The sequence below is a fragment of the Carcharodon carcharias genome, chromosome 2 (genome assembly GCF_017639515.1).
Source record: "Carcharodon carcharias isolate sCarCar2 chromosome 2, sCarCar2.pri, whole genome shotgun sequence".
NCBI classification, from domain to species: domain Eukaryota; kingdom Metazoa; phylum Chordata; class Chondrichthyes; order Lamniformes; family Lamnidae; genus Carcharodon; species Carcharodon carcharias.
The window spans coordinates 69,890,242-69,907,385 of NC_054468.1; the positions used below are offsets into that span (position 1 = coordinate 69,890,242).

At 37.2% G+C, this 17,144-nt stretch overlaps 1 protein-coding gene across 2 annotated transcripts in view; it reads left to right on the top strand.

The window, feature by feature from the left end:
• slc25a36a (solute carrier family 25 member 36a) overlaps window positions 1–17,144 on the top strand; it is a 72,382-nt gene that overhangs the window by 18,115 nt on the left and 37,123 nt on the right. Inside the window, exon 2 of one of the 2 annotated variants that reach the window (XM_041212605.1) lies at window positions 12,554–12,724. The exons of the other annotated variant lie outside the window; for it this stretch is intronic. Coding sequence (XP_041068539.1) covers window positions 12,554–12,724 — 171 coding nt within the window. The remainder of the gene's footprint in view (window positions 1–12,553; window positions 12,725–17,144) is intronic. 2 annotated transcript variants of the gene reach the window in all.

Here is a 17,144-nt window from a genome sequence, read left to right on the forward strand (position 1 = left end):
CTTGTCATGAGGATTTCGTTTCAGGCATGCTAATCTTTATGGGGTTTCATAAACAGTTTGATTTTAAAAATACCAGAAAACACAAAAAAACCATTAGACCAGAGTTTGCTGTAGCAAGGCATCTGCAATTCGTTAGACTGTACCCTTCAGTCAAAATTGTTTTTCCACTAAGTTGCTGGAAGTGTAACTGGTAACGGTGCAGCAAGGGAAACAGGTCACCTGGGACCTGAGTGATCAGAGCAACCAACAGGGTTTCTCCTTTAACCAATGTGATTTTTAAGGATTGAGAAGGAAGCAGCAGAAGGACTCCGAAGGAGGTGTAGCTTTGGGTGAAACCAATGTCCGCTCCATCAAATGGAGATGGAAAGAACAATTTGATTGAGAGCACAAAAAAAGACAAAGGAAAATTACACTTTATTACAAAATTTTAGAAATAGACTTTTAAAATCTCCAACAATTAATAGCTGAAGGACTGAGAGTCCACACTTGTAATTCATTTTCAGAGCCAGAGAGGTTGTTTGGAAGTAATTAACAATTATAATATTATTAAAATGGTACTTGCACTACAAATAACGACTTGCCTTTCTGTGGTGCATTTAATTTGTATCTACCACACAAGTGCAGCAACTTCATGATGTTCCGTGGTGGAACATACAGTGAAATGATTCTTCGTAAAGCTAATCGCAAAATAGCACAAACTGGACAGCAGCTGTTACATATAACTGCGCATCTGCTTCTTGCCAAAAATTGCCGGATCATCAATGCATAAATAATGCTGAGTGCCATATACTTTACCATTATTTTGGCAGTGAAATCTGACCCATCATAGAATAGCAAAATTAACATAAACAAGTTAGGAAAGCGGAGAATTTGTGAGTTAATGAAATAGAGAAATATTCTGTTCGGAATTCATTTCTTAATCAAATTCATTATGGTTAGTGTCAGCAATGTAACTTTGGCTACAATTGTAGAGCTTTTCACTGTGTATCATATACTGTTTATACCTTCCTTTCTCACTGCTTCTTAACCTTCAGAAAGTGACTACCCTTGTTGCATTGAACTGTCCTTGCTAATCCTGGACCCATTCAAATTTCTTCAGTCTTTGATCTCCAGCTCCTTTTAAATTCTGCAGTCATTTTCAGTTTTGAATCTTTTTATAATCTTAGTCCTTTTTAATACGTGGCTTATGCCTTCTGACATCAGTATCTCACATTTTGCTTCAGCCGGTTTGAGGTGGCTTTGGAGGCTCAACACTTTTGGACCTTAGTCATCCCTGATTTAATTTGGTGTTGATGAGCACCATTTTGAGACCATATAATGCATCATATGAATTAAATCATTCTCTATTTTAATCATATAATTAAATTTCTTGATCATTGAAATGCATTCATATTTATTAACTTCACAAAGTATCTCTGATTTGAATTGTATGCTTTTCAAATCACATGCTAACTTTTGATTAACATTAAATTTCAAGCAGATTTTTATATACAGACCATTTAAGTTATAGCGCACATACGTTTGCTTTTCAGAATTGCGTCTAAATGTTTATCAAATTAAACCCAAATAGAACCTTCTGAAAAACTAGTTCTAAATATTTAAAACCTTGCACTTTTGGTCTATAAAATATTACTTATATTTAACCTTGCATCCCCATAAAAGATCGTATGAAATCGGCAATAGAGTAGGCCACTTTCTTGCCCGACTCCCCTTGACTACCTTGCCAATCAAAAATCTGTCTAATTTTGCCATGAATATATTCAACGATGCAGCCTTCACTGTTCTGTGGGCAGGAATTTGAAAGGAGATCTGTCTTAAATGGAAGATGCCTTATCTCTAAAACGTGCTCCCTAGATTCTGCCACAAGAGGAAACCTCATCTTGGCATCTACCCTATCAACCTCCCTCAAAATCTTTTATGTTTCAATAGATCGCCTTTCATTCTTCTAAACTCCAGTGAGAATAGGTCCAATGTATTGAACCTTTCCTCACTGGACAGATTCCTGGGAACGAGGTGTTGTCTTATGAACTTTCTCTGAGCTGTTTCTAATGCAAGGATATCCTTCCTTAAGTGAAGTGACCAAAACTTTACACAGTACCCCAAGTGTGGTCTCACCAATGCCCTGTACAGACTTCCCTACTTTAATGCCTTATCCCACTTGTATTAAAGGCCAATATTTCATTGGCCTTCCTAATTACTAATGCTAACTCCTTATAATTCATGTACCAGGACATCCAGATCCTTCTGTACTGCAGCATTCTGCAGTCTCTCTTTGAAATCTATCACTGTAGCCAAATTTGCTGATGATGCAATATGGTTGGTCCTTTCATCCAAGTCATTAATATAGATTGTAAATAGTTGAGGTCCCAGCACTGATCCCTGTGGCACTCCAACCTGAAGATGACCCATTTATCCCAACCCTCTGTTTCCAGTTAGTTAGCCAATACTTTATCTATGCTCATATATCACCACCAATACCATGAGCTCTTATTTTGTGTTGTAACCTGTTATGTGGCACCTTACTGAATGCCTTTTGGAAATACAAATACACTACATGCACTGGTTCCCCTTATCCATCTAGCTTGTTACATCCTCAAATAACTCTTATTGTTAAACACTACCACCTTCAAATGGATTCTAGAATTTTCCCAATGATAGACATTAGACTAACTGACCTATAGTTTCCTGCTTTCTGCCTCCTTCCTTTTTTGAATAGTGGTGCTACATTTGTGACTTTCCAATCTTCTGAGACCTTTCCAGAATCTAGGGAATTTTTGGAAGATTACAATGAATGCATCCATTATCTCTGCAGAAAATTCCTTTAGGACCCTAGGATGCAGGCCATTAAGTCTTGGGGACTTGTCAGCTTTTAGCCTCATCAGCTTTCCCAGTACTTTTTCTCTGGTGATTGTAATTGTTTTAGCTTCTACTCTTCCCCTTTAACCCCCCCAAGTTTTCTGCTATTCTTGGGATGCTTTTTTGCGTCTTCTATGTGGAAACAGATACAAAATATTTGTTCAAAATCTCTGCCATTTCTGTGTTTTCCATTATTAGTTTCCCAGTCTCACCATCCAAGGGACCAACACTCTCACTGTACTTGTGGAAGTTTTTACTGTCTGTTTTTATATTTCTTGCTCATTTTCTTTCATACTCCAACTTCTCTTTATTTTTTTGGTCATCCTTTATTGGTTTCTAAGAATGATTCCAATTTTCTGGCCTACCACTAATTTTGTGCAGCATTGTACATCTTTTCTTTCAACTTGATACCATCCTTAACTTTCTTAGCCACAGGTGGTGCATCCTTCTCATAGCCTTTCTTTTTCAATGGAATGTATTTTTGTATTTCCTTAAATGCCTACTGCTTCTTCCCTACCTTTTAACCTATTTTCACAGTCCACCATAGTCAACTCTGTCTTCATATCCTTTTTATTTGCCTTTATTTAAGTTTTATGATGTGAATTTCAGATGCAAATATTTTCACCCTCAAACGGAAAGTGAAATTCTATCATGTTGATACATAGAGGTTCATTTATTAATCCTGTCACATGACATGGTCTAAAATAGCCTGTTCTCTGGCTGGTTCCAGAACATATTGTTCTAAGAAACTCCTGAGTACACCCCACGAATCCACCTCCAGACTACTTTAGCAATTTGATTTGTCCAATCCATGTGGAGATTAAAGTCACCCGTGATTATTGCAGTACATTTTGTTAAAGCTCCCATTATTTCTTGATTTATACTCTGTCCTACAATGTAACTACTGTCAGACAACCTATTAACCACGCCCACAGTGACTTCCCTTTGCTATTTCTTATCTCCACCCAAACTAATTCTACATTTTGATCTTCTGAACCAAGATCATTTCTCACTACTGTACTGATTTTATCCTTGATTAACCCACTTCCGTCCTTCCAAAATGTCAAATACCTTTTGAATATTCAGGTCCCAGCCTCAGTCATTTTGCAACCATGTCTCTGCAATGCTTATCATATTATACTGATTTATTTCTATTTGTGCTATCAATTCATCCATCTTGTTGTTCATGCTGTGCCCATTCAGATTAAGAACCTTTAATTTTGTTTTTTTTTCTCCATTATTCCCTACTCTAACCTCATTTCCTGGTGCACTTTTTATGTTTGTACGCTCTGTCCCCTCCTGTCACACTCCGGTTATCAATACCCTCCTTGCTACCCTGCACTGTTGCCTTGTCCTTTCACTTTAACTTTCCAAATCTTCTGTTGCTTGAACCCACCCCCTATTATTTCCTTTAAAACCCTCTTCAAGCAAGATCAGCATCCCAGGAGTTCTATTTTATATTTACTTGAAGTGCCTTTTTGGTGATTATAAACTCAAAGTAGTATTAATTGGCAATTTTTGTGTTGGAAATTTATATTTATTTGGTGCTTTTTTTAAATTCAGTAATTTGATAGGATTAAAATGTAAAATGAATTAGATATATCTCCAGATATTATTCCCACCTACCCATGAAAAGTTAACTTTACTTGGGAAAAGTAATTGATTGGTGCTGTGAGTTGGGTGTTGAACTTTGACCAGTGACGTTTGAATTCAAAACCTGCTTAGACTAGTGAACAGGTAATTTATCACCTGACTTTAATGGGTCCTACGTAAAATAAGATCAGGTAATCTCAATCTAGCTTCTGATGGACTTGGGTCCACAAAACAAAAACTGTTAATTTTGTATTAAAATAGGAACTTGATTCAGAGGTTGCAGGATGAGTAATATGGGAAATGCAAAATAATCACACTCTTGTTGTTAGAACAGAGTAACATGAGCTCCATTCTAATCATGTGATCACCAATGAGAAAAGCTAATACTGGAAACCCTTAATGATGCCCATTTCCTAGTTAACAGTAACAACTTACATCTTGATCAGGGACAAAAATAATTGACTTGAGTACTTTACATCGAGTATGATCTTTGCAGTACATGCAATGTATTTTTTTTGTAGCAAATGTAATTTTGTTGTTTCAGTTGTGGATCTGAGTTGCGTAAGGAAGTGAACTATTGTAATGAGGGGCAAATGTGAGAGGGTAAAGAGAGAAGGGGTTCTACTGCACATCTACTCAGGCTTACGTTTATTTACATGACAAAGCTATAAATACTGAAGTTCATAGCTGATGACAGTAAGCTGGCTTAATTGGAGACCTCATGTTAATTTGCCTTTAAAACTTGACAATAAGACACAACAGCTAGTTTTCATCTTCCTCCTAAATTCTGTGGTAACAGGATTCCCCTTATGAAGTTTTATTTGAAATCAAATGTGTCCTTTTTAAAGCTATTATGTTAAGTCTACACTTAAGGCTGCACATGTGCATGCAAGTATGGTTCCTGTTATATCTAATTGTGAAAAGGCTCTTGTCTTCTGAAGCACTGCAACTATATTATTCAGTTCAACATTTTTAGACACATGGTAGAGAAACCTTGCAAGTTCAGGCTACGATTCTAACTGGCAGTAACATTTTTTTTCTCCCTGATTTTTTCAATCTTCAGTTTTCACTCCGTTTCTGAAGGTAATGAGGTATGGCTTTCAAAGATATTGGAAGGTCTCCAGTACCAAATCAGCTGCTCTTCACATGGGAACCTGCATAGTACAGCCTGTCAATGGTTACTATGAACAGCATTCTAGCCAGGTCTAATTCTTTTTATCACGTAATACCCACACGCATTCACTTTCGGCAGGCATCACAAGATAGCATGAGGTTGATGTTTTCCTTTGTCTATTCAAGGGGCACTGAACCAACTATTGTGTCCCAACTCCGGTCCTGGCTGAGGTTAGTTAACATTATCAAATCCGAAGTCTTCTGCTTTGTGTGGCACTTTGTAACATATACCATAATATATAAATATACTCCGTAACATATTCTGTGTACCAGGCATTGCCAGAGATGCTGTTTCCTATATTCATTTTTAAAACAAAAAATATTTCATTCCGTCAGTTACTGAAAAAGTTGGTAATAGGGGAGATCATCTAATCTTTTCTCTTCCTCAACTGTTTTCCACTTTGAACCCCAAAATGAAGAAACTATGGAATTTGTGATTAGTCAAGACCGTAAATGTGAACGGTTTAACAAATTGATGATTCTTACTTGGGTTTTCCAAATCTCTGTTCTAACTAACAATATAAACCACTTTCATACAGATACAATGAAAAATGCATTTTAAAAGCTGAAACAGTTGTCAGTACTTAAAGGGATTCTTCAGGAAGTGAATAAAGGAAAACAAGAATCAGTTTCTCTCCTTTAATCCTTCCTTCCTTCCTTCCTCTAGTTTTCACTGAAAAGTTGACTGGTTATGTTTTTGGAGAGAAAATAATTGAGATTGTCTATAGCATGGTACCCAACAAAAAAGTCAAAAAGTCAGTTTCCTCCTAGCTTATGACAATATTTGGATGCTGCAGTTGGTTTTTGGACCCCAGGTTTTAGGGAGGAGGAAAATCAGCTATCACTTGATTTCTTATCTTTAAAAAATATCTTTTCATTGAGCACATCAATGTAAAATGCTGCATGCAAAACCTGATTTAACTAGCCAGATTATAGTAACATAATAGCTAAATGAAAACTGGTGTATATGCTCACCAATTACCCACATATTCTTATTATGGTATATTTTTATTCTCTTCTCTCTTTGGTTGGGAGGAATTTCAGATGCATACTGTGCCTCACCATTTTGATTTCCAGAATGTTGGTGTCTGAATTCCTTGGTCTCCAGAAAGTATAGAATTCCAGATTTTTCTGCGGTAACTAAAATATCTTGCTTGAAAGACAGTTGAACCTAGCGCATTTGTGATACAGAGGAAATGTTATTGAGCTGTTTACTTAAGAGCAGTGGTAGACCTTTATGCTCGTGAGATTTAAGGGCATAATCCTGTTCATGAATGAAATGATTTCCCATATTCTTAAACAGGCAATTTGCCTTCTGTAATTGAGCTTGGAGTTGCCATTTTTTTTGAAGTTTTTTTCATATATGATAGACTTAATTAGAACCTGTTGTTTGATTCATTTGAAAGGACTTGAAGCTGTAATCATGAATGTCAAAATGTGCCTAGACATTTGTAAATGTTTATCTTCCATGCAGTTTGTAATTGTTTCATTTTTAAGGTATTTTTCTTTTTATCTGATTTACATTAGGACAAAAAAAACTTAACTTTCCTGTTCCAGAATAAATCGGCCAGTGTCCATTCATTTGCTTGAAGAAAAATCAATCCTGCTGCATTTTATTTCCTGCAAGGTCCTTGTTTCTTGAATAATTGCTTAACAAATACTTTATTTTCTGCCTCCTCTCTTGTTCCTGCTATTAGAGAAGTTTACCAGTTTTTAATTTTAAGTGAAATATCCTTCTGTTTAGTTTTAATTCTTGGATTTAAGATAATAAACAGCACTTTATAATGCAGTTACTGGTATGCAAAAACATTTAAACTACCTTTAGCTTTTTTGATTCAAGTGCTGAGGAGTCATGTGTTCACTTTTAATCCTGCAATTTGTTCTGCATTTTAATACACAGAGTTTTATTAGGTCATGGCCATAATCGTTACATTGTACTTTTTCATTCCCCTAATCTGACTACTTTGAGAGTAGCAGTATACGATGTGTCCAACAGCTTAAACAGAACGTGATGAAAGAAGAAATACTTTTTTGGACAGGATGTCTGTTCAGCATTTACTTTTAAGTTTCTTTTCCATGTAGTTTATAATCTTTCATTTGTACTGAAGTTTTTAAAAGCCTTTAAATTCCCCTATTTACATGAAATCCCGTTTCTGTTAAGTAAACTTTGTTTAGATTTTCAGTTCGTCATCACTTAACAAATCTGTTGTATCTAATAAAATGTTCTGACCTTGTTCCGGTTTTATGGTCAATAAAACTGCAATATTCTAAATTGCGCACATATTAAAAATTATTAATTAATACTAGTGAATATCCTATGACCTTGTTTGTATTTAGAGGGGAAAGTTTGTCTTTTAAATGTTATATTCTGTAATAACTGGTTACAGTGTCTGTGGGATAAGTGAGAATGATTGGTGTTAGAATTACAACATTGACTTCAACGTCCTGTCACCAACTCAAGAATTTTACTATATTTTAGATGAGTTAAGTACTATTTCAGTAGTACACAGATATTCTACTATTTCAGTAGTACTTAAGATATCATTGATCTTGAGGGGTATTTCATGCTGTATCATTCATCAGTGTTTCAGAGGAAGATGAGTTCCAGGCTCCCTTTACCAGGATGTGAAAAACTGCTGACTATCTATTTGTGAAGTTCAATATTTTTACAGATATCAGTCTTTAATTTGGATTATGCAGCTCACCCAAAAGACTAAAGATATTATCCACTGCACCATTTAAGCCTTCCATCCAAAAGGATCCTGCTTTGATTCCAGGTCTTGTTCATTGAGACAGCAATCTGAATACTACAATTTCTCTCTGACCTGTTGGACTAAGAAGAGGGAATAATTGCATATTCCCATGGGTAAATTTTAATCAGGTTTTGAATTTTTTTTACAGTTCCAGTCAAGTTTTTTTTCCTTGAAGGCTCCTGACTCTTCCAAAAACCATTTTTTGCCCACAAATGCAACTCCGAACAGAATTTGGATTGTACAATCTGACCAGGATTCAGTTAGCTGTTTTTATGGATTTTTGTTCTTCCACTTCCAATGCTTTACAGTCAATAAATTTTTCCAATTTTGTAAACCAAGTGGTCAGATTTTGAGCATTTTATTAAGGTAAAATAAATATTGAAGTGTGGTTTTTGAAAATTGGGCTTTGTCCAAGCGGGATAAATTAGCTTTTGAAATGTCTAGTGTAGCTTTTGTTTTATGTTCTAGTATTCTAGTGTACTATACAGTAAGTGAGACTGGGGTTAGGGGGTGGGGAAGAGAGTTTTTCATTTATAATTTGTTTTGGGAGAAAGGTCAATGCCTATGAGAAATTTGAGGGAGAGAGAAAAGTCAAGGCCAATGGGAAGGCATACCCAGTTTCTTTCCTCATTCGTAGTAGTTTTTCTTCTTTTTAATATTGGTATCCATTCTTACTGTGGTCACAGTTCTCTCAAAATTTGACCTAGTGCAGATTTGCAGATAGATTTCCATTTTTCCAGATAAAAAATATATTATTGCTTAACAAAACATGACCTATTGATTAATGGAAAGAAATAGAGCTTAATCCTGATTGATAAGATCTAATCAATAAGATTTCAGTTTTGATGTGAATTTTATTTTCTGTTTTGTAAATACATGATTGTACTGCATTTTGTTTTCAATGTACTTGTGCTCACTAGCTTTTCCACTCCGATTCATCCTTAATCATACTCTCTACATTTTTCTTTGTATAATCTTTTATGGTCTTTAAGTTGTTCCATTAAATGTACCACTGTACCTCTGACCATTTCTAGTACCTTGAATTCTAATCTGAAAATAAATGTGAAATGCTGTCCGACACTACATATACACAAAGTAGACCTAATGCCTCTACAGGTTACATCGATTATCATTCTCTAGTCAAATACATGATTTAAATTTCTTATGCTGTAAGTGTCTTTACATAGTAGGCTTTTGAAACTCAAAGCCCTTGATATATAATTTAAATGATTTAGGAAATCATTCACTACTTGTAACAGCTTTCATTTTGGTAACTTAACACTCATTTGTTCAACCCCCAAGTACAAATGAAAATTAGTTATGTTACAGAGGAACTCACCTGGATGCTGCACATTGTGTGATTGACTTCAGACACTTAAGAGTCTTCCTCTACTGCATGCACATTTTTGTTTACTGCTACAACACAGTTGCAGCCACGATAGCTGTTTTGTTTTGCTCTTGGGTACTCTGTCTAACTCACTCTAGTTTGTTCACCTGTACCCTGAAATACCAACCTTCTGGTTAATTACCTTCTTTAAACGGAGAATTTTGGCTTGATGCACGGATGGCTTTAGCTGTTATGTGGATGGTGTGTGAAGTCTTCTGTATGTACAGCCTCAAATAACCCAGAAGTTGTAATTGTTAGTCACTCCACAGTTTAAAAACAAATTACTGTATTGAAAGATGAGTGGTGCAAGATATGCTACTTAAATATTCAATGGTTAAGACCATAATGATAAACAATACTTAATTGTTCTATGGTTAATCTTTCATTGTGATTCTGCATCTGCCTGCTCTTTATTATCTAGTATTACAAAATCTCCATGATCAGCCATTTAGGGGGAAACTTCTTTCCCTGGATGGATAATGGAAATTGGAGTCACCTAACTTAGCACTTGTATGTATAAAAGAGCAGTACCTTAGGTATGGGAATGAAGATCATTTCAAGTGAGAAAGTGAACTTAGCCTTGGGTTGTGATTTCTCTCTTGCAGGAGGTGACAGTTGCCAATAGGCAAAGTTACTGTACAAAGCATCTCATTGTGCATTGGTTCACTTGGGATTTTGTCCCATGAAAATTCTGCCAGATAACTGGGAAGGCAGACTGCAAGTAGAAGTATCTACACAAGATTGAGTTTAATCTAGTTCTTTTGATTTTGTATCAAGGTAAAAACTGCCCATTTGATTGCCTATGCATTTGTGTATATATAAACTTGAAGTCTAACTTGATTTTTGTGTTAACCATTTTTGTGTGGAAAGGGAGCTGATTGTTCTTTGTTTTTTGCTGCTGAAGTCTTTGTGTAAATGGCACTATATAGCTACCTGAACCAGTACAATAACTGAAATTGTTGTGTCGAATGTATTCACTCCTATTAATTGGTATTCTTTTTCTTCCTCATTTTTGCTCAGCTCTTCAGCTTTTTCCATTGTTCAGATGTGGCTAGACAGGGACTATTGATATACCAGTTAAATAATGTGTAACATTGCACATCTGCAAAAAATTTACAGTGAGATTTCTTTTGATCTTTAAGGGGAACTGATAAATTGAAAAGGAAAACAAGATGATCACAAACCAAGGGTTGATCCTGGGACCATTCAAGTTTCTATGCCTCAATACCATAGAATCACAGAAAGTTTACGGCACAGAAGAAGGCTACTTGGCCTTTTGAGTCTGCTCCGGTCAAAAAAGCAAGCTACCCAACCGGATCCCACTCTGCGGTATTTGGTTCGTAGCCCTGCATGTTACTGCACTTCAGGTGCACATCCAGCCACCTTTTAAATGAGATGAGGTTTTCTGCCTCTACCCTTTCAGGTGGTGAGTTCCAGACCCCTACCACACTCTGGGTGAAAAGCCTTTTCCTCATTTCCCCTCTAATCCTTCTAACCATTTTAAATTTATGCCCTCTAGTCATTGATCTCTTCTAAGGTAAATAATCCCTTACCATCCACTCTCTCCACGCCACTCATAATTTTGTACATCTCAACCAAATTTCCCCTCAACTTCCTCTGTTCCAAGGAGAACAACCCCAGCCTATCCTCATAGCTGCAGTTTATCAGTCCTGGCAACATCCTTGTAAATCTCCTTTGTACCCTCTCTAGTGCAGTTATATGCTTTCTATAATGAGGTGCACACAGCATTCAAGTTGTGGCCCATTACCTCCCTGCTCTTGGATTTTAAGCTTCGGTTAATAAAGGAAAGTATTGCACATGCCTTCTTAACCATCTTATCGACTTGCTCTTCTGCCTTCAGGGATTTGTGGGCATTCACTCTGAGGTCTCTCCCTTCCTCTACACCTCTCATTATCTTCCCATTTATTGTGTATTGCTTTGCCTTATATGACATCCCCAAATGCATCACCTCACACTCTTCTGGGTTAAAGGTCACTTTGCTGCGTAACTGACCAGTCCATTGCTACCTTTCTGCAGCCTGCAGCAATCCTCCTAACTATCAACCATGCGACCAATTTTTGTGTCATCTGCAAACTTCTTGATCATTCCTCCTACGTTTATGTCCAAATCATTAATATATAACCACAAAAAGCAGGGGACCTTGTACTGAGCCCTGTAGAACCCTACTGGAAACAGTCTCCCATTTGCAAAAACATCTGTCAACAATTACCCGTTGTTTCCTGCCACTGAGCCAATTTTGTATCCAGCTTGCTACATTCCACTGGATCCCATGGGCTTTTTTTTTTTAAGTGGTCTGCCATGTGTGAACTTGTCAAAAGTTTTGCTAAAATCCATGTGGACCACATCAACTGCACTACCCTCATCAACTCTCCTTGTTACTTCCTGAAACAGTTCAAACAAGTTAGTCAGACGTGACCTTTCCTTAACAAATCCATGACTATCCTTGATTAATCCATCTCTGTTTAAGTGACGGTTTATCGTAGCTCTCAGAATTGATTCCAATAATTTTCCCACTACCGAGGGTTGGACTGACTGGTCTGTAGTTATTTGGTCTACCCATCGCTCCCTTTTTAAACAAAGGTACATAGTTAGCAGACCTCCAATCCTCCATCACCACACCAGTGTGTATATGCCACTGAGCTATTAGGGAATAAAACAACATTATGTTGGTGGCTACAGTACAGGTGGAGATATGCTACTTTATGTGAAATTATCATTCTCAACACTGTTCTCATATTTTGGACTAAACTGGACCATTTTGTTTTGGCAGCTGTGGGGGGACAGTAGGAGCCATTTTAACATGCCCTTTGGAAGTAGTGAAAACCAGACTGCAATCCTCATCTGTCACTCTCTATATCCCAGAAGTTCACCTCAGTACAATAAATGGGGCTCGTGTGAGCCGAGTGGCTCGTGTTTCTCCTGGCCCTCTGCATTGTTTAAAGTAAGTACTGCATTTTCCAATTTGTAAATATTGTCCTTGGTCTCTTCATTTACATATTTTTAAAAGAACATTTTAAATACAGTATATGAAATGTGACCACACTTATATGTAGAATAGGTGTGTGTTTTCTTTGTTTTTCCCATGCCTATTTTCTCCTGCCTTTTTCTAAAATATGTTTAATTACTTACTGGGGATACCTAGTACCCTCTGATACAAGAATCAAGACCACTTGAACTTAGCCTTGATGGGGAATGTCAGCAACTTTTTGACTCTAGACTTTACAACTGAATTTAATCCTGTCCTTCGACAAAGTCCAGTAGGACTTTGCTCAGGAATTGGGAAGCCTGGTTTCTTTATTTCTTCCCCTCTGTTACAGCCACAGCCGATGTTATTTTCTGAACAAGCTACTCCCAGAGGGAAACTTGTCTTAGTGATCATAAAGTTTTTTTTTGTAAACAAGGGGAAAACTACTGATTCCAGAAGCGTAGAATCCCAGTAATGCTTTGAGGATTTTAAAATTAAAAGATTTACTAACAATAAAAAAAACTTAAGCAAACAAGTTTAAAATTACACAGTTAAAACAGTCCCCCAGAAAAAAACCTACTTGGTCAGAACACACAAATAAACTACTTGGCAACAGTTCCCTTTATAGTTCCATAAAAATCCAGTAACATTACCCAAGGCAAAAACTACTGTTACTGTAGTAAAGTATGCCTCAACGATTTTCTCACTCTCTTTCACTCTGCTGTTGAAACCCAAGGAAGTTTCAGAAACAGACTGCTTTCTGAAAACAAAGACTTTTCTGGCTTGGATCTGGATGGCAGTTTCGAATTCACAACTTCTCTCAGCGCAGAGCTGGCCTCAGAACATCTCCCCCATACAACCAACTACCACTCATCTCAACGTTTTTCCTTAAAAATCCTTTTCCCCTCTCTTGGACTACATTGGCCTAAGCACCACTTTGAATTCAACTTTTCAAAAATATAAAAATCTTTCATGTTTGCCTATTGCCTCCACTTTCGGATCAAATAAAACTTTATAATCTTCTCTTGTTTACTGATAAACCTTTGTAAGTTGTAAAAGTCCTTTGTCACTTCTAAACTACCCTTGGAAATTTAACAGCTGAAAAGACAAATTCCTACCTATCACCTAATGCAAATTTTAAAACCCAACCTATTTACCCAAACATTCAACTTCACCATAGCGCCACATTACAAATGCATGTATCTAGCACCTTTTACTTTTCATCTCTCAGTTCCCACAGATAAGTTGTTTTTACCGACCTACCTTCTCCCCCACCTCCAGTTTAATTAATCATGAACACACATATAGCTGCCTTTACAGAATACCGCCATATTACCAAAAATATTGAAAAAGATAACATCCATCTTCACACCTCCCTTATGCAATACTTTCACGTAGTCATCTTACTGTTCATGTTCTTCCTTATTGATGTGAAAATCTAATTCATAAGTTTTAGAATATAACTTTTCATTTTAGGATTATAGCATATAGGCTGAAGGCTGAAGTGTCAATTGTAAGATAATTGGAAATACTTGCCATAAAGATATTATCCAGGGTGGAGCTTTGATTAGAAGATTCTTCTGTTTAATTTGTATGTTTGCTGACAGGAGTAAGTAGTTCAGTTTCAGAACAGGCCAGATAGGCAGTTGAAGTTTTGGTCTAGCCAGAGTTGGGAGAGCTAAAGACAATAAATGTTAGTCACTTAGGTCTGCACTTCAAGCACAGAAAATACTAATTTCATTGTTCAATGCATGGAATGTGGGCAGAACTCTATCTCAGTTTGGATTTTGTGAGGAGGAAAAGCACTGGATGATTTGCTCTAGCTGGCAGCTAGTGGAAGAAATCTACAGTGGACTTCAGAGCTTTGTAGCAGAAAGCAGTTAGCAGAGCTGGTTTGGACAGTGGGAAGGTAGTTGGGTACCTTCTGCCAACCTGAACCACCTGTTTGAGGCAGGTAGAGAGAATATTTTCTACCAACATCTCTTAAGCTTCATTGTTCCAGCTTTAGTTGGTGCTGTCTTTCCTTTTCAGGATTTTTAAAAAAACTGGTAAATATTCTGTTCCAAAAATAGCATTGTCATTCTTGCACCCAGTTGCCAAACTTTGTTTTTACATAAGTGGAAGTACACCAGAGACCATAATTACATGGCTTATCATTGGATTTTGAGATGGTCCTCACATGTAGCTTTTAAAGCCTCAATTATTTTTCTGGCATTTACCCTTCCACTGGCCTTTCATTGTGTCTGCTGTTTTAATTTTATGTTGTCCCTTACCTGTCTTATGGCTTTTTAAAAAAAAAAGTTGTTTTGCCCCTTAACAATATCAACTGGTTCAATAATACGCTAAATTACTTTTGAACGCCTGCTACTGATCTTCTGTTTTACCCGTTAATAAATTTGCCTAGATTATTGTAGATAATCTCTGTCTCATCCTGTTGAAGTCAACCTGACTAAATTAGGATTTTTGGCTATTTTGTCTTTTCCTTTTTAAACGCAACATATTATGTTTGCTAAACAAAAACAAAAATACCTGGAAAAACTCAGCCGGTCTGGCAGCATCTGTGGAGAGGAGCACAGTCAATGTTTCGAGTCCGAATGACCCTTAAACAGAACTAAGTAAAAATAGAAAAGAGGTGAAATATAAGTTGGTTTGGGGCGGGGGGGAGGAGAACAAGAAGAGCTGGATAGAGGGCCAGTGATAGGTGGAGATAACCAAAAGATGTCGTAGACAAAAGGACAAAGAGGTGTTGAAGGTGGTGATATTATCTAAAGGAATGTGCTAATTAAGGGTAGAAAGCAGGACGAGCAAGGTACAGATAGCCCTAGTGGGGGTGGGGTGGGGGGAAGGGATTGAAATAGGCTAAAAGGTAGAGTTAAAACAAGGATGGAAATACACTTAAAAATAATGGAAGTAGGTGGGAAAAGAACAATCTATATAAATTATTGGAGAAAACAAAAAGGGGGGGGAAATCGGAAAGGGGGTGGGGATAGAGGAGAGATTTTATATTATGATTGCCATTAGATACGTGTTCAAACACTTTTTTTTTCTGTTAACTATATCTGGTTCGTTGTTCAATCGAATGGCCTGCCCTTAGGTTGGCTCTAATACTGCAATGTATTACTGTGCATTAAATTTTATCTGCTGTGTGTCTACTTATTTTACCAGTTGGTCTCACCACTCTCTTTTCCCCCCTCCCCACCCCCAACCCCCACAACAAAGTCTATCCCTATCTTCATTATTTATTACATATCTTAACTCACAGTAATTTCAATATACAATATTCATCTATGTTCCTTGCATCTGCACATAGCTTCTTTCATTCCGATCATTGATTAAAAACAGTGAAGAACAATAGGCCCAGTAGCAATCCCTGGGACAGACTTTGGCAGTCAATAACTGTTCAGCTAAACTGCTAATGTTATGGGAAAGAGTTTTTTTAATCATTCATGGGATGTGGGCTTTGCTGTCTGGGCCAACATTTATTGCCCATCCCTAGTTGCCCTTGAGAAGGTGGCGGTAAGCTGCCTTCTTGAACTGCTGCAGTCTATGTGGTGTGGGTGCACCCACAGTGCTGTTCAGAAGGGAGTTCCAGGATTTTGACCCAGCGACAGTGAAGGAACAGTGATATACTTCCAAGCCAGGATGGTGGGTGACTTGGAGGAGAACTTCTAGGTGGTGGTGTTCCCATCTAACTACTGCCCTTGTCCTTCTAGATGGTAGTAGCCATGGGCTTGGAAGGTGTCCTATAGACAACATGCACACACACACATGCTATGGAGATGTATTCGGTTAGGCTTTCATAACCTAAGAGGTGCAAGCATATTGCAGAAAAGTTTTGATAATTTGGACTCACTGGCTTAACACTTGCCTGCAGCTGGCTCATCCCTTGATTTCTGTGATGGATTCAGTTAATGTTTACCAAAACATTAAGTGCAAAGTAGTAAAAAAAAAAAGGCAAATTCTGCAAGTCTGGTTTTATAGAAGTGACAATTTGTCAAATCAAAAATGGTCACTTACCCTCTTGGTTAGGAGATGGACCGAAAACATTAAAATGCAACTACTGTATTTATAGCTGTTAGTTCTGTATCGCACAGATATTCCTTTTGGAATATTGTTTAAACTATACTAGCCTGGATTTCACAGGCAGCAGCAAAGGAATGGTGCTCAGTGTTCATCTTGCTGACCAGTTCCCACAAAGTTTTAAGCAGCTTTAAGAGTGTAGACTTCCTGTCATTGGCATCTGTTACAAGGGACCTGTGGCATCTTTTGAGCAGGGCAAATAAAGGAGCCTCTTCAACCAATCGAGTTGAACAATTCCCAATGAGACATGCAGAGTTCAAACTAGCAAGTGTAGAGCAGGAAATATAAATTAAGTGTAAACGGTGTACAAGAAGTG